This window comes from Acinonyx jubatus, chromosome D2 (genome assembly GCF_027475565.1).
Source record: "Acinonyx jubatus isolate Ajub_Pintada_27869175 chromosome D2, VMU_Ajub_asm_v1.0, whole genome shotgun sequence".
NCBI classification, from domain to species: Eukaryota; Metazoa; Chordata; class Mammalia; order Carnivora; family Felidae; genus Acinonyx; species Acinonyx jubatus.
In genome coordinates, this window is record NC_069393.1 from 55,142,635 (window position 1) to 55,164,286 (window position 21,652).

A 21,652-nucleotide genomic window follows, 5' to 3' on the forward strand; every position below is an offset into this window, starting at 1 on the left:
TATATCTTTAATTATTTTTCTATCTGTATATATCAAACTAAACATGGGGCACCTGGGTGGCTTAGTCAGTTAAGCCTCTGACTGTTGGTTTTGGCTCAGATCATGATTTCATGGTTCATGAGTTCGAGCCCCACATCAGGCTCTGCGCTGATGGTGTGGAGCCTGCTTGGGAGTCTCTCTCTCTCCTTCTCCCTGCCCCTCCCCCATTGTGCTGTCTCGGTCTCTCTCAAAATAAATAAATGAACTTAAAAAGAAAAACACCTAAATATAAGGTCATGTTAAAGTCTCCAGCTATAATCCAGGACCGCAGGGTCCATTCTAGCCTCTCTCCTTGTTGTTTGTAATTTGTTTCTCTGACAGTGAGAAATCTGGTTCCCATTATCTACCATTTATTATTTTTTCAATCCTAGTATAGCTATAAATTACTTTCCAAATTGTCAACTTCTGTGAGAAACAGATTTATAAAAGCCAAGTGTGTTTATGTACAGTTTTGTCTTTTTTTTTTTTAAGTTTATTTATTTATTTTGAGAGAGAACGTGAGCAGGAGAGGGGCAGATATAAAGAATCCCAAGCAGGCTCCACACTGTCAGCCCAGAGCCTGACACAGGTCTTGAACCCACAAACCATGAGATCATGACCTGAACCAAAACCAAGAGTTGGATACTTAACCAACTGAGCCACCCAGGCACCCCTGGACAATTCTGTCTTTAGCCTCCAGACAAAATACTGTTTTACCAAATCACTTAGATCAGCCCCCTCCTCCCTTTAGTGAGGAAACATCATATACTAGTAATACAGTAGATTCATTTGTCACTGTCTACATTTTTTATTTAAAAAAAATTTTTTTTAATGTTTATTTATTTTTGAGACAGAGAGAGACACAGCACGAGCAGGGAGAGAGAGGGAGACACAGAATGTGAAGCAGGCTCCAGGCTCTGAGCTGTCAGCACAGAGCCCAACGCGGGGCTCGAACTCACTAACTGTGAGATCATGACCTGAGCCGAAGTCGGATGCTTAACCGACTGAGCCACCCAGGTGCCCCTCACTGTCTACATTCTATCTTGAGAGGGAAGGGAGGTTTTTCTCCATGTATCCTTTTGTACCTTTTAAATGTTGTACCATGTCAATATATTACTTATTTTAAAAATACATTTCTAACAGCACAATAGTAATTCACACAGATCTACCAGAAGCTTCTTAGGATATATTCTCAAGGAAGAAACAGAGAGTAAAATCTTAGCAATCTTCCTAAGGGTTTGGTTACCACAGAGGAGTTCTAGCTCCATCAGGAAATTACTTGCAGTAGCCTGTTCTGGGTCTCCAACCCACCTACCTCTAAATGTCAGACCTAATAGGTTAGCATTCACCAACACTAGACTTTAGCTAGAGTGAAAAAGCGGCTTGAGTAAACTCCTAAACTTCCAGTTCCCCTTAAATTTGTGGTCTCAGCAACAGGGGTGAGTAGAACTAGATAAAGGCTCACTCTGGTCCTAGAGTAAGAAGTCCAAAATGCCTGAGAAAAGGAGCCCTCTAGTCAGGATTCATAGCTCGTGACTGGCACCAATTTAGACATCAGGCACTCTTAGCCCTACTCGTGCCAGGATGTGGAAGGCCCAGCTGCTGCCCCTGTTCCTGAGAAAGAGCCAAGTGAAAAAATGTCCAGGCTGTAGGGTGGGGGAAGGGACAGCAGCCAGACTACCAAGGAACTGACAGTTAGGCTCTGTACCTCATTCCTTAATGGCAACACTAAGTGAACAGAGATACTCATTTCTGGGTTATACACTATAAAAGAGTATTACACAGTTTGGGAAGGTGGAAAAGGGTACCTTTTTGGAACCTCTTGGTCAAAGACCAGGTAACTCTGCTAAAAACCCCATCTAAACACTAATTTCAGTGGTGGCCACAGAGGGAGCATTTGTGCACAGGAAGCTCTAGAGGACTGATTACTGTTACTAGCAAGACCATCACTGAACCATCATTCTTCTTCAGCAAGAAAATCAAAGTCCCCTGGGAATGCTGGGCTATGGTCTAACGTTGGAAATACCTGAAGTGCTATAAGACAGAGACCTGCCTAATAAGCCCCATTCCGTTGCCTCTAATTTTTTCATTTAAAAAAAGGGTCTAATTTATATACAGCAAAATGTACAGATATTAACAGTATAATTTGATGAGTTTAAGCAAAAGTATACCTTGAGTAACCAACATCCCAATCAAGATGTGGAATATTTCCAGCAATGGACAAAGTTCCCTCATGCCCCTTACCAGTCAATTCCCTCTCCTATAGGTTGCCTCAAATTTCATAAATAAAAAAGACTTCTTCACCATGAGTATACAGCATTATGAAACTGGCTGTATTACAATTACAAATAGACACCCATTGGCATGTGATTCCTTGAATTCCAGTTATGGGTGAACTCTCCTGGCAGAGCCCTTTGGTCTTCATACTTTTCACAAGGATCTTATCTTGAATTAATGCAGCACAAACATAAAGAAACGTGAAGTATAAAACTAATACAAAATTAGAAAAAAATGAAAAGATTTACTTATATAAGCTTTATAGCTATTATACAATAAGAAATAAGAGTAAGGAAAATGGTGAGTACAGTGGCAAAAAGCTAGAATCAGTATTTTGAGGGTGTTTTCACAAACATAACTAAACCTAACATTTTATTCTAGTTTTGTCGAGTCTACCTCAGAAATGTCTTTTAAATAAGACTCTTCCTTTCCATCCCTTTAACCAGACTATATAGAGACAACCTTCAAAACAGTCCTCCACTTTTTGGTGTGCTGAAAATGTTCTAGATTTTTTTTTTAATTTTTTTTTTTTTTTAACGTTTATTTTTGGGACAGAGAGAGACAGAGCATGAATGGGGGAGGGGCAGAGAGAGAGGGAGACACAGAATCGGAAACAGGCTCCAGGCTCTGAGCCATCAGCCCAGAGCCCGACGCGGGGCTCGAACTCACGGACGGCAAGTTCGTGACCTGAGCTGAAGTCAGACACTTAACCAACTGCGCCACCCAGGCGCCCCTAGAATTTTTAGATAGTGGCAATGATTGCAGAACATTGTGAATGTACTAAAAGTCAATTAATCGTACACTTAAAATGGTTAAAGAGGTTACCTCAATTTTCTTAAAAGCCCTTTTCTAAGGGCACCTGGGTGGCTCAGTCGGTTAAGTGTCAACTCCTGGTTTCAGCTCAGGTCATGATCTCCCGGTTCATGGGTTCAAGTGCCACATTGGGCTCTGAGCTGGCAGCCTGGAGCCTGCTTGGGATTCTCTCTCTTTCTCTCTCTGCCCCTTACCACTTGCGCGCTCTCTCTCTCTCTCAGAATGAATAAACTTTAAAAAAAATAAAAAGCCTTACAAAAATGTTTACGTATTTATTTTGAGAGAGACAGAGTGCTAGCAGGGGGGGGGGGCGGGGGGGGCAGGGGCGGAGCAGAGAAAGGTAAAGAGAGAATCCCAAGCAGGCTCCGTGCTGTCAGCACAGAGCCAGACATGGGCTTGATCACATGAACCCAGAGATCAGGACCTGAGCCGAAACTAGAGTTGGATACTTAACCGACTGAACAACCCAGGTGCCCCTTAAAAAAAGCCATTTAATCCATCCACACTCTATCTAGAATTACCTCCCTAAAATGCAGAATTACTTCCCTGCCCACCAGTCTCTTTTGCTCCTTACTGCCTAAGACCTGACTCCTTGGCTTGATGTCCTTCACACTTTAGCCCTCAAAGCCCCTCTAGCCTCACCTTTAATCATGACTCCTATCATTCACTCACATGTCCCAACTTATCAAGCTCTTCCATATCCTTAATCCTGTAAATATTCCCTTGGTTTCAAATGCCTCCTTCCTGTCAAAATTCAACCCCTCAAGATCCAGCTCAAATTACTCCCTTTCATGTTTCTCCATAATTCTTTAACAAAATTGTCATGTGTGCTTGTTTTATTTATTCAATATTTATTAAGCACCTATTACAAATCAGGTACTGGGGTTAGGGCTGGAGACAGAAATATAGACAGGGAGCTTTTAAGGAGTCCACAGTCTTGTTGGGGCAGAAAGACCTTTAAAACAATCACAGTGTAACACGCTCAGTGTTGCCATAGTGATATAAACAGAGACTGAGTTAGCATAAGAAAGGAGTAAAATTCCTGGGTTTATGAACCATCCATCACTAACATTTTAACATTGTAAGTTTTCCCAAACGAACACTACCTGAATCTGGAAGTATCGTTAATCATGCACTAGTACTCCTGGGATAAAAGAAAAGCTACTAAGGGGCTAATTTTCCTAAAGGTAGTCTCACTGGCATTAAGGAAAAACAAATGTTAAGTTCTTTTCCCTACATTAAGTAGGCTTAAGTTTTTCCAATGTGCCCAAGACTCTCTAAAAATGGACCTACTAGCACCTCCGAACTACCCACACTTCCCTCAGCAGGGCACCAGTTCATATGGAGCACTGAGCAGTCATCAAAGGAGTATTTATATGAGACTGACAGAATGTACAATCAGACCTCTGTCTGATGGAGTTGCAGCCTCTTGAGAATCTGGAGGAGCAACCAATGGAAGAAGGGGGAAGGATGTGAAGGAGCAGTAGAGAGAAAAATCCCAATCAGGACTCAGTTTCAATCAAGCTGAGGATGCCATAGAAATTTCTCAGAACTGTTTTACTGTTGTTTAACAATCTCTTGGTTTCAGGAATAGTGGTCTCCCACAAAAGTGGGAAAACACAATACAAAAAGACTGAAAAGAAAGGAAATCCAAATAACTGAAAGGAAGAAAATTTATATCCATAACACACTTCAAAATCAGCTTCCTTTCCAACCTCCATTTTTGAACAAAGGACTTCTCCTTTGTTCATCCTCAGGCTCAAAAGCTTGGGGTCATCATAGAGTCCTCACTCTCCTTCAACTGTAACTAGTTAGGCCTCAAATTCCACAGATTCTTCCTTCAACATCTCTCATTCCATTCACTTACACAGTTTTTTACTGCATACTTAGTTATGCTAGTCTCCAGGAGACTTGGGTGGTAGGTATAGGATAGGACGTGGAAATATATACAGAAACAGCTACTGCACAAGTCTGCTAATAACTGCTAATAAATGAGTGTCTGAGAAATAAATACCACAAAGATTTTGAAATGTGAGATGATGTCTGGCTGGAGTAATCAGGAAATGCTTGGGGGGCAGGCAGTATTCAGGATTCAAGCCGACCTTGAATCCGAGGTCTAACTTTGTTCAGATGGAGCTAGTGAAAGGAACTGGGAAGGAAAGCATTCAGGGAATAGTAAATCCAGGTGGCTGCCAGGCACCAAAGGTCCAGGAGAGGAGTGGTAAGAGTAAGGGCTGGGGCCAAGTAGTGCAACCTTTGAATGCTAGCATAAGAAGTCTTTAACCCTTAACCTACCGGTTCATCTCTCTGCCCCGTCATTTGCACCTTTACATCTGACACCTACTTTCATCAGGAACTTCACTGCAAAGGTGCAAAACAAAGTTGGTGGTAGCTGTCTTTGTGATCATAGGGTGTCATGGAACAGGCTGCTGCTGTGAGTGGCTGAACAGAAAGCTGGTCTCTTTAGTGCTAACAAAACTAGACTCAGGCTGCATTAGAAAGCACATCTAATTTTGGGAAGGTTTCAAAACCCTGTCAGCCTTCAACAACATTAACCAGGGCTGTGATCTCAGACTGAGAATACCAATTTAATCCTTCTCAAATTTGCCTTCATTATATGACTCCCCTGCTCAAGGATCTACGATGAGTTGTATTACCTACAATAGGTCATTCAAATCCCTCTGCCTGGAATCCAAGGTTATGCATAATCCAACCCCACCAAACCTTTTCAAACTTATCTGTTACTATCAACCTCCTTTCCTAGTCAGTAGGGCTAAATTACAACAGAGCTAGTGTTACAGTCTTAGTAGAGCTGAGTTACATTTAAAGTACATAATAGTTAAGGCCATTTTTTTCAAGCATAAAAAATATAAATTTTAGGGGCATCTGGGTGGCTCAGTCGGTTGAGCATCCAACTCTTGATTTCAGCTCAGGTCATGATCCCAGGGTAGTGGCATCAAGCCCGGTGTCAGGCCCCACGCCAAGTGTGGAGCCCGCTTAAGACTCTCGCTCCCTCTGCCTTTCTCTCTTGCTCGTGTGCGCTCTCTCTCTCTCTGTCTCTCTCTCTCTCTATATATATATATACACACACATAAATACATATATACACATATAAAATATTTATAAAAACTTGGCAGTCCTTATTCATGCTGTATTCTCAAGTGTGTTCTGAACTTGAAAAGTCCAAAATTATTGTGTTCATACTGTATAAATGTGAAAGAAAAGTCACAAATGACACTGATGTAACAGTAGGGGGAAGGTGTATACATTATCGGTGAATGTTAAACACTTAAGATTTTACAGTTCACTGGAGATGAACTGTACACCAAAATAAACTGTAAACCAACTCTAGTTAATAATATGCCTACCAAAGTATTTAGGAGGAAGTATTTAGAAGGATATCTGCAATTTAAATAGACGGAAAGATGTGTGACAAAGCAAGTTATGTTAAAATGTTAATGGTAGTTGACGTGTTGTGTGTAGGTGTGTCTGTTATGAAATTCTCTGCTGTATGTTTGAAATTTTTGATACTAAAACACAGGGGGAAATGGCATTGATAACACACTATGCTTCGCGAAGCTGTAAGAAGTTAAAATTGTTGGAATGGCAGCATCAAGCATTTGCTCCTTGATGCTTCCTTGCTGGCATGCACATAACCCACGAAGCCCTTATTTTCTGGTGTGGTATACTCTCTGTTTGCATGGTTATCTCTCCTACCACAGTATAAGTTCCAGGTGGGCACAGAACCACTCTAATCTGGATTTACATCCCTATTGCTTTGTATCGTGTTTGGAGAATAGTATGTGTTCAATAATGGTGGGATGGCTGAATGAAAGTGTAACTGCTAAGGACCAAAGTAATATACTCTCTCACAATTCACTTTTTTCATTTCTCACCTACGCTAAAAGTTAGTACGTTCCGTGTTCAAGAGAAATGTTGTCTTTTATTTTTCCCCAAGCATGCAAAATTTCTAAAAGTAAGACAAAACTCATCTGTGTTCAGATTACTTTGTATTCTATTACTTAAAGTCTGAAGACCTCCTGACACTCAACAACTCTTTAGGGTTTTTGGTTTTTTTTTTTCCTTTTTCTGAAAGTGAAGTCTCCGACTTCCAAGGACATCTGGAATTTGTTTTAAGCAAATCTTAGATATGTTGTGAGAACTAAGAGGTTCCTGAACTGGCCAAAAGCAGGAAACCGGAGATCTGGGGAAAAGATAAAAACAAACACTACATAAAAAACTCACGAAGCAAATTAATCAAGAACTTTCCCAAGAAACGGAGGGAAAGTCTTAAGGAGGCTTCGCGGAACATCTCAAACTCCCCCCAGAGCGGCTTCTCCCCTCCTCTCTCCCATCACAGCCAGTCAGAGATAGCGCCGCGCGGCCACTCCCAACATGCCACGCGACTGGAGCTGGTGCCGCGGAAGATGCTGCTTCTCACGTCAACCTCCGCGAAACAACGTGCTTTCTCGGCGGGAGCAGCAGATTCTGAACTGGAAAACCTAGGTCTGAGTCCCTGCTGCCCCACCCGCCTGATGTGCCAGTCTCTTGTCCTCTCTGTGCTTCAGTTCCCTCATCTGTGAATCGGTAATGACTCTGTAACCCCAGTTCGCGCACAAGGTGATTACTAAGATGAGGGGCGTAAAGGCGCTTTAAGGAAGACGCAAGACTCTCAATTTGTTACGGTTCTTAAACACGCGGTGCTTACAACCAGCCCCAGACCAATCTCTCAAAGTCACCGCTGTCCCTCACTCCCTTCCCGCCCGGCGCCTATGCTGAGGCCGCTCCCTCCTGTCGGCCCCATGCGGGAGCCGCGCGGCGCCGTCTGCCGTACCTGCAGCTACTTGGTCAGCCGGGCCCTCCTGCTGACCCATGACGAAGTCTTGCACGAGGCCCCACAGGGCGCCCGTAGGCGCCACCGCCTCCAGAGCGGCGGCGGCGGCCATGACGCGAACCAGAGACCGTGGGAGGGGAAGTGGGCGGTGGCACGGGATGGGCCTCTGAGCGCACGCGCCTCCTGAGCCAATCGCCTTTGGAGGGTTAAAGAGGCGGGGCGCTCCCTGGATCACGTGCCTGCCGGCTCCTGGCCAGGCAGTTCCAGGGAGGGATGGGACGGTTCCTCCCCGAGGGGCGGGGCTTGGAGACGGGGCGGTGGCGCGGGGAGGGAAGGCGGCTGCTGGGCACGCAGCCGGGGGCCATTGAGGGCGAATAATTCCCGGCCCGGCTCCCGGGGAGACGGGCGGCGGGGCGGGCACCTGGCTGGGTGGGGCCGAGGGGCGGTACACACCCTGGGGAAAGCCAATGAGAAAATCAGGCCCGGCCCGAGGGGGCGGTGCCGTCGGTCACATGCACACCTGGGGCGGGCGGCGGCGGAGGCGCGGGCACCGCGAGCGGGCGGCAGGGAGCGGGGCCGGGCTAGGGCGGGGTTAGGCAGGTGAGTGACAGGCTCCGGGGGGCCGGCCCCTACTGGGAGCTCCGAGCGAGCAGGGAGTAGCTGCGGCGGTGCCCGCCCCCTCTCTCCGCCCCTCCATCGGAGCTGGTCTCGGGCCGGGCACCGTCGCGGGCCCCCCTGGCCCGGCCACCTGGGACTGTGCTGGGGAATCGGCCACCTCCTTCTCTCCCGTCGCCCGCAAAGTTTGTGGCGAAGCCGGCGCCCGGGCAGAGCGCGCCCCCGGGGGGAGATCGGGGAGCGCCCGATGCCGGGAGGCAGGAGCCGTTGACCCGGGACGCAGCCGTCCGGGCAGGATCGCAGAGCAGCAGACAAGTCCGCCGCCTCCGGTGCATGGGGCCCGGCTGAAGAGCCAGCATGGGCAACTGCGTGGGGAGACAGCGCCGGGAGAGGCCGGCCGCCCCGGGACACCCCCGCAAGCGAGCAGGTAACGACGAGGAAAGGAGCAGGGCCACGGGCGCCTCGCCAGTTGTCCCCCTCCTCGCTCGAGTTCTGGGCTTCCTAAGCGACCTCCCACGGCTCCTGACGCCTGGGTTTCCCCGATGTCTGCTCCGGAGCCAGACGGGAGCCCCCTCCCCAGCCCTGGTGGCCGGGGGAGCGGAGTTGGGGCAACTGCGAGCGCTGACCCGGCTGCGAGCCCAACTCGCTCCAACTGGGAAGCTCCGAGTGAGGGTGGGGGCGGGGGCAGGAAATGTTTGCAGACCGCAGCGGGGCCACGGAGGGGAGGGGGACCCCGGACGGGGGCGCCGCTGGCCTGGCAGCTGGGTCGGGGTCGGAGGCTGGCCCGTCGGGGCACGGCGCGGGCGGCCAGTCGTCCCCAGAACTCAGAGCGAGCGAGAACTGTCGCTCTTCCAAAGACTGTCTGTGTCATTATCGGGCTGCAAATCGTGTCTGCCGGAATCCAACTGGCAAAAGCAGCGCAGGACTCTGGGAAAGAAATCTTTATTTTTCCCGCAGGGCTTTTTAGAGCTTCCCGGCTGTCTGGGAGTCTAGAAAAGGTGGGGTGTGGGGTGAGAATTGCGCTCGGGTTTGTTGGGATCCTTCCCAGCCTTGGGGATGGGATCTGCTCCCTGGTGATCCGCGAGGGCTGGGCAGCGCCTTCTCACTTTCTTGGTACACTCCTCCTATCCTGGCTGTTCGCCCTGGGAAGAGGTCTGGCGTTCGTTTCCCCGGGTCTTGTACTCACTTCCTTCTCTGAGAGTGTTGCAAGGACCTTCTGAGAATGGTAAAAATCGTATACTTTAGAGTTGAAAGGGACCTTCAAAACTTGTCTGAAGTCCAGGTAGACTTACCTCCTCCTGTCTGTGTAGAAGCCCTGATCCAGAGAGGTTGAAGAACTGGTCCAAAGTCCCACAGCTAGTTAGCAGTGCAGCTGGGGCTAGAAAGCAGTCGCCTGTTCCACCCAGTTGCCACATATCCCTTTTTGTAAGAGGAGCCACAGGCATAGTATAGTCATTAATGAAGTGGAAACTCTAGTTGGAATTTCCTGTCTCCTTTGACACGGAAGGTGTGTTGCTTGGGTTGTGGGAACTGGGAAGGAAGATGAGGGGAAACGTGGGGGAAGCAGAGAAGGATGTCTGTGTGGTGGACAGGATGACTTCTGGAAGAAGAAACGTGTTTTTATGGGGGTGGGGGTCATAGGGTAAAATCTAACATTCAAATCCTGTTGGCAGCCTTGTCCATTCTGATTGAGAAAAATTGATTCTCAAACCCAAGGGCTGGCTGGCTTGCTTTCTTTCTTCCTTCCTTTCTTTCTCTCTTTCACTTATTCAGCGAATATTTATTATTTATGTGCTCAGGCCACACAATTGATTTTGTAGCATTTTTCACTGGTGACAACCCTCTCATACTTGAAACTACCCCCCACCCTTCCCTTCTTGGCATTAGACTATCCTGGTTTTTTTCTCTGATCACTCCTGCTCACCATCACATCACCTCCTAGGTGTGGGTGCACCACGGTGCAGTTTGGCATTCTGTTCTTTCTCTCATACTCCCTCCCAGAGAAATTGTACACAGTCCCACAACTCTTTCCACTGGGAAGACCCCTACACTGTATCTTCAACTATTATCTGTCAAACTCCAGATTCATACCTGTAAATGCCCACTGGACACACTGATGTAGTTATCCTTTGGATTCAACACTTCCAAAACCAAGCTCTGCATCTCTCCCTTCAGCAAGCTTCCCTTTACTCTTCCATTCTTGTGGTTGTCTAACTTCATACTTTGGAGATGTCTCTGCTGACTTTCTCTGCCTCCTAGTCAGTCATCCGCTGGAACCTGCTGGTTCTTCCTTGGCAAGTCATTCTAACCTGTCCCTTCCACTCTGCTTCACTCTCTTCTCATCTGAAGTCCAACCCACCTCCCAGGCTGAAGTTAGTTCTCCACCAAGGGCAAGTTCATCTTCAGTCATTCATCCCATGCCTGCACACTGTGGGCCCTCCCAGAAGATGTTTGTTAAATTAACCTGTTCTGAACGCTATAATTCTATGTTTAGAAAAAAAATTTTAACAGAAACTATTTTTTAAAATAAATCCTACATCCAACGTGGGACTCAAACTCACAAGCCCAAGATCAAGAGTTGCATGCTCTACTGACTGAGTCAGCCAGGCGCCCCTGTTTAGTAGTCTTTTTGCATCTTTCCACTTCTGTTAAGAACTTTAACTTTCAAGGCTTTTCAGTTTGATCTGGTCCTTTCTTTTAAGGTGTGATTTCTTTGTCTTCCTCTGACATTAAAGCCACGCTGTTTGCTCATTGCCATTTCTTCCTTCTTATCAAGAACCTTTCTTCCTTTTGAGGTTTGCCTCAAATCCCCTATCTTTCTAGAAGCACCTTGCCTGACAATTCTAACCCCCCCTTCTGAGAACTCCTGCAGACACATTATGCCACTTAACAATTACCTACTCCATATTATTAGTCATTCCTTTGATGTTTATAGTCTTATATCAGAAACTACATTGCAAGCCTTGAAGACCTGGCTTCTGTCTTATCCTTGTGTGTCTGTCTCTCACACTCACTCATGTAGCCATATACATATACACATGCACACACACTCAGCACCCAGCACAATGACTTGTACAGAGGAGCCACTCAAATATTTGTTGACTTTAGAATGTTAACCCGACTGTATCCTGTCATCTAGATTTTTCATGTAAACATTTTACTGAAGTATCTATCTGCATTTTTTTTTTACCTGCTAGTGTATCATTTTTTTCGATTCTGCAGGTCTCTCTGTGAATAAAGCTATTCATAAAGTCCAAAGCCAAGGGGAACTCTGTAGGATGACAAGTTTGGTATGAGGGAAGGAATCCTTCTTAACTTCACAGCATGCACCTGGCATTCTTGTAACATCTGCAGCTTACCCTTTGACAAAGACATAGTTTGATGTTGTAACACTAATGCCTAAAACTCCTCAACTCCCTTGGTGACTCTTACCTTTCCTTTGCCACTGGTGTAATGGGGAAAAATCATCAACAGAGAGCTACAACCTGAGTTCTAGTCCTAGGCCCAGAGCTGCGTGATACTGGGCAAGTCATCAAACCTCTCTCAGGTCACACTTTCAATGTCTCAGAAAGGAGCAAGGTTGTACAAAATCATTAGAGCTGTTTCAACATCTTCATAAAGGCACCTGTTCAAAACTGCAAAGTTATTGGGTTGAAATTTCAGGCCTTGTTATGTCATCCTTTGGCCTTAGTTCTGTCTTCCTAGTCACTTGTTAGGTAAAACAGAGACATAATGCTCATTGGTCAGGCCATCTTGCATTAGCTATTTAGTTTTTAACTGTTATTCATAATGTATCCCCTGAAAGTCTAGGTTCCCCCTCCAGGTGCTGGGTGGTCCTTGCACTCTTCAGAGAATACTTGAAGATTTACTCATGTGGGGTGCTCCCACCACCACATATACATACCCAGGGTAGATCAATATCTCTGCCCCTGAAGTGGGTAAGGCAGCCCCTCCCCCAGCCACCCCAGGGAGAAATAGAGGTGGTAGAACAGGCAAGTCTCTTGCCCAGTTCTACCCTTTGAGAATGTGGCAGGGCTGAAACCCAAATATCTGACTCTGTGATGTGCCAGGCATATCCGCTTACATTCTGGAATCTCAAGCCCGGTGTGGACAGACCCAGGGCCCTGTTTTGAGCTGGTTGGGCTTGGCACTGTGGTTGCAAGAGAGTCTGCTTCTCATTGTGTGGGCTGCTGTGGCTATTCTTGAGGGAGTAATTGGGCAACTTCTCCATTTGCTCAGTAAATATTTACTGAGTGCCAGGCACCTTGCTGGCTGTGAACAGACATGGTTTTTGGCCACATGAAGCTTACAGTTTAGGGGTGGAGGGAGAAAATAAACCTATAGTCATACAAATTCCATGTGATCATACATGGAAATCCTGTATGATAATACATACGGTTATGTATTACTATATATGCTGGTGACTCACACATTTATAATTTCAGCCCATCCTCTTCAACTCTAGCCTTGTATATTTTGCTGGTGGTCAACACATTGGACGTCTGACAGGCTTCTCAGTTTAACACGTCCGAGACAAAATGAACCCGCACCCCCCACTCCTGCTCTTCCCAAAGTCTTCCCAGCTCAGCTCATGGTGATTTATTTCATCCTTCCATTGCCCAGGCCCCCAAAACACTACCCCAAAACACACCCCTGACTCCTCCCCTTTGCCTCAGCCCCACATCCATTTAATCAATAGGTCCTGTTGGCTTTGCCTTTAATATACCCAGAACCTGAGTCCCATCATCCGCACACTTTGGCCCTGCTCTAAGCTCCCGTCAGTCTCTTAACTGACCTTCCTGCTTCCTCCCTTGTCTCCTGACAGACCGTTTTCATCGCAGCAGCGAGAGTGGTGCTGCAAAACCGTAAGTCAGCTTTTGTTGCTCCTGTGCTCCCCATTTCATCCCCAGCCCTTGTGTTGGCCTACAAAACACGATACAGTTTTCACCAGCTTACCTTTCCTAAGCCATCTCTTGCTCTTCAGCCCCTGTTCCACACCCCCTGGTACCTGAACGGGGCCCTCCTTCCCTTGCCTCCTCCACATTCCTCCTCAGTCAAGCCCTCTCAGGCCAGCCTTTTATAAATCGATCCCCTTCCCTGTACTACCTGCTGTCAGCATTATCCACCCCCCCTCCGCCCCCTTCCCTGTTTTATTTTTCTCCATGGCAGTTACCATCATCTGACATTGGCTGCCTCTCCTACCGCATGTGGTCAGGGATTTTTATTTGTTTGCCCCCTGATACATAGAGCAGTGCCTGGCATACAGAGGTGCCTGATAAGTCCTTGTCGAATGAAACCAGTGTATCCCTAACAGTGTTGGGAAGGTCTGTAGAAAAGCAGGAATGAGCAGACCTGACTGCTTTCTCATCTCGTAGGTGTTAGGGCATGCATCTAATAAGGGGACTTAGGCTGCAGCCTCACAGTGCTATTCTGTTCCTGGGACTGGCTTCTCTGTCATCCCAGGCCTGGGTAAGGTCTCAAATACCTGGCATATAATTCCCTGTGATTTGGGAGTCTCTTGCTAGGAGACACAGGGGCTATGGCAGCAGAGCAGAGTGAAGTCCCCTAGTAGGGTCCTAACCAGGCAGTGGCACTTTCTTGACATTTTATGTCATTTAATGCATCTGACTGTGGACCCCTCTCTCAGATACACATGGTATTTGTAGTCATTAACTCAAAGGGCAGGGATGGGGTGGTCTAACAGACTGGGAAGCAGGAAGGCGGGTGATGTGGATTCCAGGCCTCTCTCTGCCAAGTAACTTGCTGAGGAATTTTTAGAATCATAGAATTTTAGAGCTGAAAGGAACTTAAAGTTTTCTTTAACCTCTTTTTCTTTTCCAGCTATTAAAAAGAGAATAAAGGTATATCTGCTCCCTGCCGAGTTCACAGAAACGTGGTGCAGGCTATATAAAAACTGCATGGGCTCCTTTAAGTTTTCAGTGTGTTGGGGTCAAGGCATTGTAGGGAAGTGCTCAAGGTCAAGTGTATTCAAAAGGGAGGAGGTCTAGTCTGGCCCTTTCTTAAGTGGTGATCTTGGGCAAGTCATTTGTTTTGTGCTCAGTTGATCTTCTATTTTAAAAAATGATAATTATTTGCAGTTCACTTCAGAAAGATGTTATGGGGATAAAATAAATGAACACTGTTTTGAAAATTGGTTTCATGACTGCATGGTCTACTCAAATATGAGATTCCAACCCAGATCCTCATCTGGCATTGATGGGAAATAAAGCCGTTGGTTCTCTGCTTCTTCCTAATTATGTGTGCGGCTTTGATCTCTCTGAGCCTCAGTTTCCCCATTTGTACAATGGGATGACTGCTACCCTACCCACCTCCCAGAGAGGTTTTAAGAATCAAGTGAGATCCTGGATAAAAAGAGGTTTCGTGAACTCATAAAGTTTCTATTATCCTAGCCACAGGATTTTTACACACAAAAACCATGGCCAGTGATTTTCCCCACCAGATCATTGAAGCTTACTCTTTTTTCAAAGAGCAAAACTATAAAAGAAATGTTTAAAAACTATTTTTGGATGGGAATCTTTCTGAAATGGATGATAGGCTTCCAAGCAAAATACACTGAGCATGAATAACCTCCTCTTTGCGACTCAGGGATGTTGAGTTCATACCTGTATGTACAAAGCACCTGCCTGGTGGAGGTGGGAACCACAAAAGCTTCTTTCTGTCAAAAGCCTTTATCTCTGAAAGAAGAGGGGTGAACTGGTGACAGGCAGAAGGAAATTGCTAAGGGAGAGCCTGGCCTTCCTCAGGGTCCCAAGCACCATTGGTGCAGGGAGGCTCTTGATTCCTGTTCTGGGCTCTGAGTGAGAACAATGTCCTGCCTGATCAGTGTGAGGCCTCTGGGCTTCTGAGACTGCAGGGCAGTGGGCCCCAAACTAAATGGTGTCCAGCCACTGTCCTTTTGGGGTTCATGTTTCCACCTATAATCTGTCTTCTCCCTGGCAGCAGTCACTCCTTTTTTTCATTTCCCCACATAAAATGTGCTTAAATATACGTAACATAAAATTTACCATGTTAACTACTTTCTAGTAGATGGTTCTGTACATTAAGAACATTTGCATTGTTATACATGCATCACCACCATTCAGCTCGACAACTTTTTCATCTTCCCCAGCTGAAACTCTGTACCCATTAAACACAAACTCCTCATTCTTCTCTCCCCCGTCCCCTGGCAGCTGCCACTCCGCCCTCTGTCTCTTATGAATTTGACTACTCTAAGTACCTCGTAGAAGTAGAATGATGCAGTATTTGAATTTTTGGGTTAGGCTTATTTCACTTAGCACAATATCTTCAAGGTTCTTCTATGTTGTACCATGTGTCAGAATTCCCTTCCTTTTTAAGGCTGAATAATTTTCCAGTGTATGTCGGTACCACATTTAGTTCACTCATCTGTCAGTGACACTTGGGCTGCTTCTACCTTTTGGCTACTGTGAGTAACGCTCCTGGGAACATGGGTGTACAAATGTGTTGGGAGTCCCTGCTTTCAGTAGTTTTGTGTATATATCCAGAAGCGGAATTGCTGGATCATATATGAGTTCTACGTATAATTTTTTGAGGAATTGCCGTGCTGTTTTCCTTTGTGACTGTATCATGGTACATTTCCGCCAGCAGCGGACAAGGGTTCCAATCTCTCGCATCCTCACCAATAATACTTGTTATCTTCTGGTTTTTATTTTGTTTGGTTTGCTTTTGATAATAGCCATCCTTATGGGTGTGAAGTGACACCTGATCATAGTGGTCACTTGAGATTCCATCTATTGGGCTCAAATATCAGCCTGTCCGATTTCCTGAGGAAACAGATGACCGGGATTATTAGGATTGTGCCCAGAGAAAGATCAGATGGGCTCACAGTGAAGCCTGAGGGACCCTCCAGAGAGGGATGTATAGGAGGTTGGCTGGGTGGATTCTGCGACATCTTATCTGATCAGTCAGAATTTGGCTTGCTTCTGGGTTTCTAACTAGGTGGTTGATGGCTGGGAAAGAAGACTGGATGGATGGATGGATGATGGATGGATGGATGGATGAATGGATGGATGGATGGATGGATGGGGCTTCAAGTGAAGCAAAGCAGCTCTGTGTTGTTGTAACTCATCTGGCTCCCAGAGAATGTTAACTCTGTCTTAACTTGGGGTGAGTGGGGTAGGCACCAATTTCCTTTTTAGCTTTTGCATGTGAGAGATGCATGACTGTGGTTCAGATGGGAGCATGTAGGCTTGAGTCAAAGGCAAGCAGTGACAGTGACATGGTGAGTTTGCTGCTCAAAACCACGTGCTTCTCTCTGTTGGGGACAAGGTCTTGCCCCTTGCTTTCTGAGCTCACAAGGAAGAAGGACCAAGCACAGTGTGCACCCATACCTCTGACCATGCCGGCCCCTCAACTAGTGTCCCTTATTGTCAGGAAAGGGGCTGGAGCACCTTCTGCAGGGTGTGGGGTGGGGGGGACGACGACGGCTCCGCATTTGTACCTGTGTCCTCGGAGGCTGGCACCAGAGCCCAAGCCCAGGCAGCCAGCCAGTCACCCAGCAGCCTAGATCTTAGAGGACTCAGAGTTTCGTTGTTTTTAGGGCTGGAAGAGATACAGTTGGCAGTAGCTCACCTTTATTTGGTGTTCACCATGTGCCGGGAGCATCACGTGCAGGATCTTGGCTAATCCTCACGACCATCCTATGGGTGGACACTATTATCATCTTTTTACAGATGAAGAAACTGAGCCCTAGAAAGGTAATGTCTCCTGCCTAAGGCCATGTAGCTTGTAAACAACAGAGCCAGGACTGGAACCCAAGTGTCTGATCTCAGAACCTGAGCTTTTGGGCCCTTGGACAGTTTATCTTCACCAGACAGGAAGAAGAGAACACATGGTTTTCATTTTTAAAATGAGTTTATTATTGAGCGTCTTTAGGCACCTTGCTAGACCCAGTCCTCTCATTCGATTGTCCTTGTTTTACCTATGGGAACATTTCTAGCCATTTTACATATGGGAAAGCTGATGGGGAGGAAAGTAAATTGATTTCTGGGGGTTATGAGGCTGAGGAGAGGCGGAACTAGAGCTCAGATTAAGCACTTTGACTCAAATTGCAGTGCTCAGAGCTCAATCTTCTGTGCTGCCCTCCCTCACTTCTCTGAAAAGAAGCTGGAAGTCTGATGTAAAACCTGCAAAGCTCCAAGGACTATAGCCACTCTGCTCCCTTCTTGTTGCTGTTCCTTCCTCCTTTAATTTCCCAACCCCCAAACTACAACCTCTACCCTAGGAGCCACATGAATCCATTGTCTTGGATCACGTGCTTGGCACTTTGTAGATACTCAATAAATATGTGTTGAATGTTGTTTGAGGGTTGAGTATGCTGGAATCTCAGCCAGGATTGTGTTCCTAAAGAGAAATACAAGTAGAATGCAAACATCTTTGTTTCCTCCCTCTTCTCCCAGAGTGAACTGCCACTTTCCAACTCTCAGATGCCAGGGACTTGGAGAAAAGAGTGCCCTGGCTGCAGACTTTGAATTATTCCCAAATTCCCAGGAGAAAAGAGGCAATAAAGTCATATTAGCAAAGTGCTTGCTGGATCAGGTGTCACTGTTTGTAATTAATAAGACTAATGATTTCTTACTTTGCTCAGCATTTTGCAGTTTTTAAAGTGCTTTCACCAGTACTATACATGATTTGTTCTCCACAGCCATCCTGTTAGGTAGACAGGGCAGGAATCATTTTCCCCATTTTATGGGTGAGGATATTGAGATTTATTGAGGTTGCCAAGGTGCCCAACATTACTGACAAGTAAGTGGTAGAGAGGCAGAAGCCATAGGAGCAGTGGCTCTACTGCTTTCTCCCTATGGTGGGAAAGCCTCAGTTTCCATATCTGTAAAATGGGGACGAGAGTCGGGCCACTTAGGGGAGTCAAGGACTACATTACACAAGTGGTGATGTGTGTGAAGTGATCAGCACAGTGCCCAAACACAGCAAATGCTTAGTGAATAATGGCAATGGGTTGTTAATGGCAATAATCAAAGCTAAGTTCATTGTTCCTTTGGGAACTTGTATTCTACTGACTCTTGGTCAGCCCAGAGTATTGGGAAGAGCAGAATGTAGCCTCCCCTGGGTGCCCCTGGGAAATCTGCTTCTGCCCACCCTTTGGCCCTTCCCTTGGGGTCAGAGTGTATAGCGAGGGCTGACCGTGAATTTCTTTTGATTTGCAAAATCTAGAGTCTTTGAAATAGGACATTTATAAGATACCATTTTTCCTTTTGGTGGCAGATAATTATGACAGTATTACACTTATTCTGTTCATTTAGTATTCATTTGCATTTTATTCCAACTCCTTTACTTCATTAGCTATGTGCCTTGGCAAGTTGTTTTGGATTGGGGGCCTCACTTTGCTCACCTGTAAAATGAAAGTAACAGTACCTACTCTGTAGGATTGTCATGAGCATTAAATGAGTTAATGCACATTAAGTCTCCTTAGAATGGTGCCTGGGAAATATTAAAATACTTGGTAAATTGTACTCACTATTGTCACCATGTTTGGCACTTATTATTTAAGCCAGCTGTCCCCAACCTACCTCTTCCCCCCCCAAGTTAGATACAAGGCCAGTGAAGTTCCTACACAAGACCTAGCTTCTGCTCTATACCCTGGTTATCTACCATTCTTGTGATTCCTCTCATTTATTCAGGAAGGCCAATTGGAAGCAAATTGCACAAGAGTGATATTATTATAGACATAGCCTTGAATCTAGCCTCATTTTAAAAAATGTGAACCTTTCCCAAAAACTTGAGAACCCTTGTTAGTTACAAATCTCTTGCAACAGCCCCCACCCCCTCAGCTCTGGCTGATTTCAGCAACACCCAGTGGCTACTTTTCTGGGCTGTCTCAAAACAGATGTAAACATTTCTTGCTTGGTAGGTCAAGGCTGGGGAGTGCCCTCAGTTTGCTGTGGCTCATCTTCAGCTTGGCAGAACATCTCTGGGTCCTCTGGGGCTTCCTTCCTGGAGCCTGGCACATTTCTCTAATACACTTTGTCAACTGAAGACACCTCCTTCGTGAACTTTCTTGGAAAGTGATCAATATCCGCAGCAGAGCCACTTTACCACAGTTGATACACAGCCCCTACAACTAGATTAAGTAACAGTTGTTTTATAGTTATTATATACTGCTATTAATTAAGCACCAACTCTGTGGCAGGAACTGCAGTAGGTACTTTACCCACATTTCATCTAGTCCTCCTGATAATTCACTGAGGGTAAGACTGTCCTCATTTTAGGGGAGAGGCTCAGTGACACTATTGTGTGCAGGGTCACACAGTGAGAAATGGAGGGTTTTGGATTCCAGACCACTGTTTTAGATTTCCAGACCCGCATTCCTTCCATGCAATACCTACCTCCTTGTCAATTTCAGCTGAGGGCTCACTGGGCCCTAAACAGGTATGGCTGGTTTACTGACTGACGTCATTGCCACCCATGACTGGCAAATAGTCTACTTCTGCCAGTTCTTGCACTACACATCCTAACTGTGCCACAAAGTGCATTTTGTTGTCCCGTGAAAGGACAACAAAACCTTCATGGATTTGTTCTGCCTTCCTCCCCTCTCCCCAGCCCCATGCAGTGTCTGCAAAATAAACCATACTGTCCTCTATAATATGGGATATTGCACATGGCATTGATTTTTTTACTTAACGAATGCACTGTGTTTCCCCCAAAATAGACTGTCACATGGCACAGGCATTTCATTTCTCAAGACCTCACAGCATCACTGAATCAGTACCATGTAGCATAATCATTGAAATCAGTACCCATTTATTAACCTACCATGGGTGTGTCAAATACCCTACTAGGTGTTTGACATTGGTGTCTTCAATTTTCATATCAGCCCTATAAGGTAGGCATAATTAGTTCCATTTTCCAGAGGAGGAAACTGAGGCCCAAAGAGGTTAAGACCCACAAAAGTGGAGGAACTGCTATTTGAGCCCCAGTAGTTGTAAATTGGGAACTGATATCTTAACCACTATGGGAAACTGCCTCTAAAAATTCCGTACATCTGCCTTGTCCCAGGCACTGCGTTAGGTGTCAGGCACAGCAGGAAGAGTTGATTCCTTTCCTCAAGGAACTCACGGTGTGATGGACTAAATTAATACTGGAGCTTCTGTGATTGGGTTTTATTTTTTCCATCTGGCCACGCCCTAGTGGGCAGATCCATGGCACACAGTGTCCAGGCTCCTCAGGGAGCTGCACAGCCAGCCAGGTTTACATCCCTGATGGCTCTGTTTGCTCTTTGCCCTTCTTCCCTCTGGGTCACGCATCAGGTTCACAGGTTCCTGTTTGTGGTCTGGCCGCGGTCTGGCCTGGGACTGGCTGTTGAGGAGAAAGGGAGCATGATTTGGCTGGGGACTTACTGCTACTATGGCTTTTGTAAGGCCCCAGATGATTGTTTTGAAAACATCCACATGCTGTATGCACTGTTATCTGGGGCCTCTCCCTCAGGAACAGGATGGGCTAGTCTTTGGAGTCAAAAGGCAGAAGGAGAGCTACACTGGGCCCTTTAATCTGCAGCCGACCCCTCCTGTTTGAAGCTGAGCCCAGCTCTGTCCTGCTGTGACATGTGTCCCATGGAAGATCCGGGGCTGGATGTCTGGTTTATTGCTGACCATCATGTACTTTTACTGCAGCCTTAAGGCAGCCTTAGGGCCACTTGTGACTGCACCACCCCTTGGGCACTTGTCTGTGCCCTGGCCCACAGGAAGTGTCACAGGAGAGATTTCAGCCTCCTGGCCCTGTTCTCCTGGTCCAGTGCTAGTTTAGGTATGGATGGACGGGGACCTCTTTTATAAGCTGGGTCTGGGGCCTCTCAGCTTTAGAGGGGAAATGGTCCCTTTTTCCGAAAGCTGTGGGATTGGCAGACTTGCTCAGAATCTTTCCTAACTTTTAGGAGAAGAGAATTGGCACTGATAAAGATTTCAGCTGGAGGAACTGGCTCATAGAGGTCAAGCCACTGCTCTGTAGTCTATCCTGCGCAGTCAGAGATAGAGCTGGTGTCAGACCCGGGAACTGTGACTCCATTTCTCATGTCTTTTTCTATCTGTCTTGCTTCAAACCTGT

At 46.3% G+C, this 21,652-nt stretch overlaps 2 protein-coding genes across 3 annotated transcripts in view; one reads left to right on the forward strand and one right to left on the reverse strand.

Annotated features, from left to right (window-relative positions):
- The window catches only part of MMS19 (MMS19 homolog, cytosolic iron-sulfur assembly component), a 33,993-nt gene extending 25,882 nt beyond the window's left edge, over window positions 1-8,111 (reverse strand). Inside the window, exon 1 of one of the 2 annotated variants that reach the window (XM_027062748.2) lies at window positions 7,943-8,111. In XM_027062748.2, the coding sequence (XP_026918549.1) occupies window positions 7,943-8,054 (112 nt within the window). In that variant the 5' untranslated portion in view covers window positions 8,055-8,111. The remainder of the gene's footprint in view (window positions 1-7,942) is intronic. The other variant, XM_027062750.2, reaches the window with a different exon arrangement.
- A 320-nt stretch (window positions 8,112-8,431) lies between these two features.
- The window catches only part of UBTD1 (ubiquitin domain containing 1), a 52,060-nt gene continuing 38,839 nt past the window's right edge, over window positions 8,432-21,652 (forward strand). Inside the window, exon 1 of the mRNA XM_027062764.2 lies at window positions 8,432-8,984. Coding sequence (XP_026918565.1) covers window positions 8,915-8,984 — 70 coding nt within the window. The 5' untranslated portion in view covers window positions 8,432-8,914. The remainder of the gene's footprint in view (window positions 8,985-21,652) is intronic.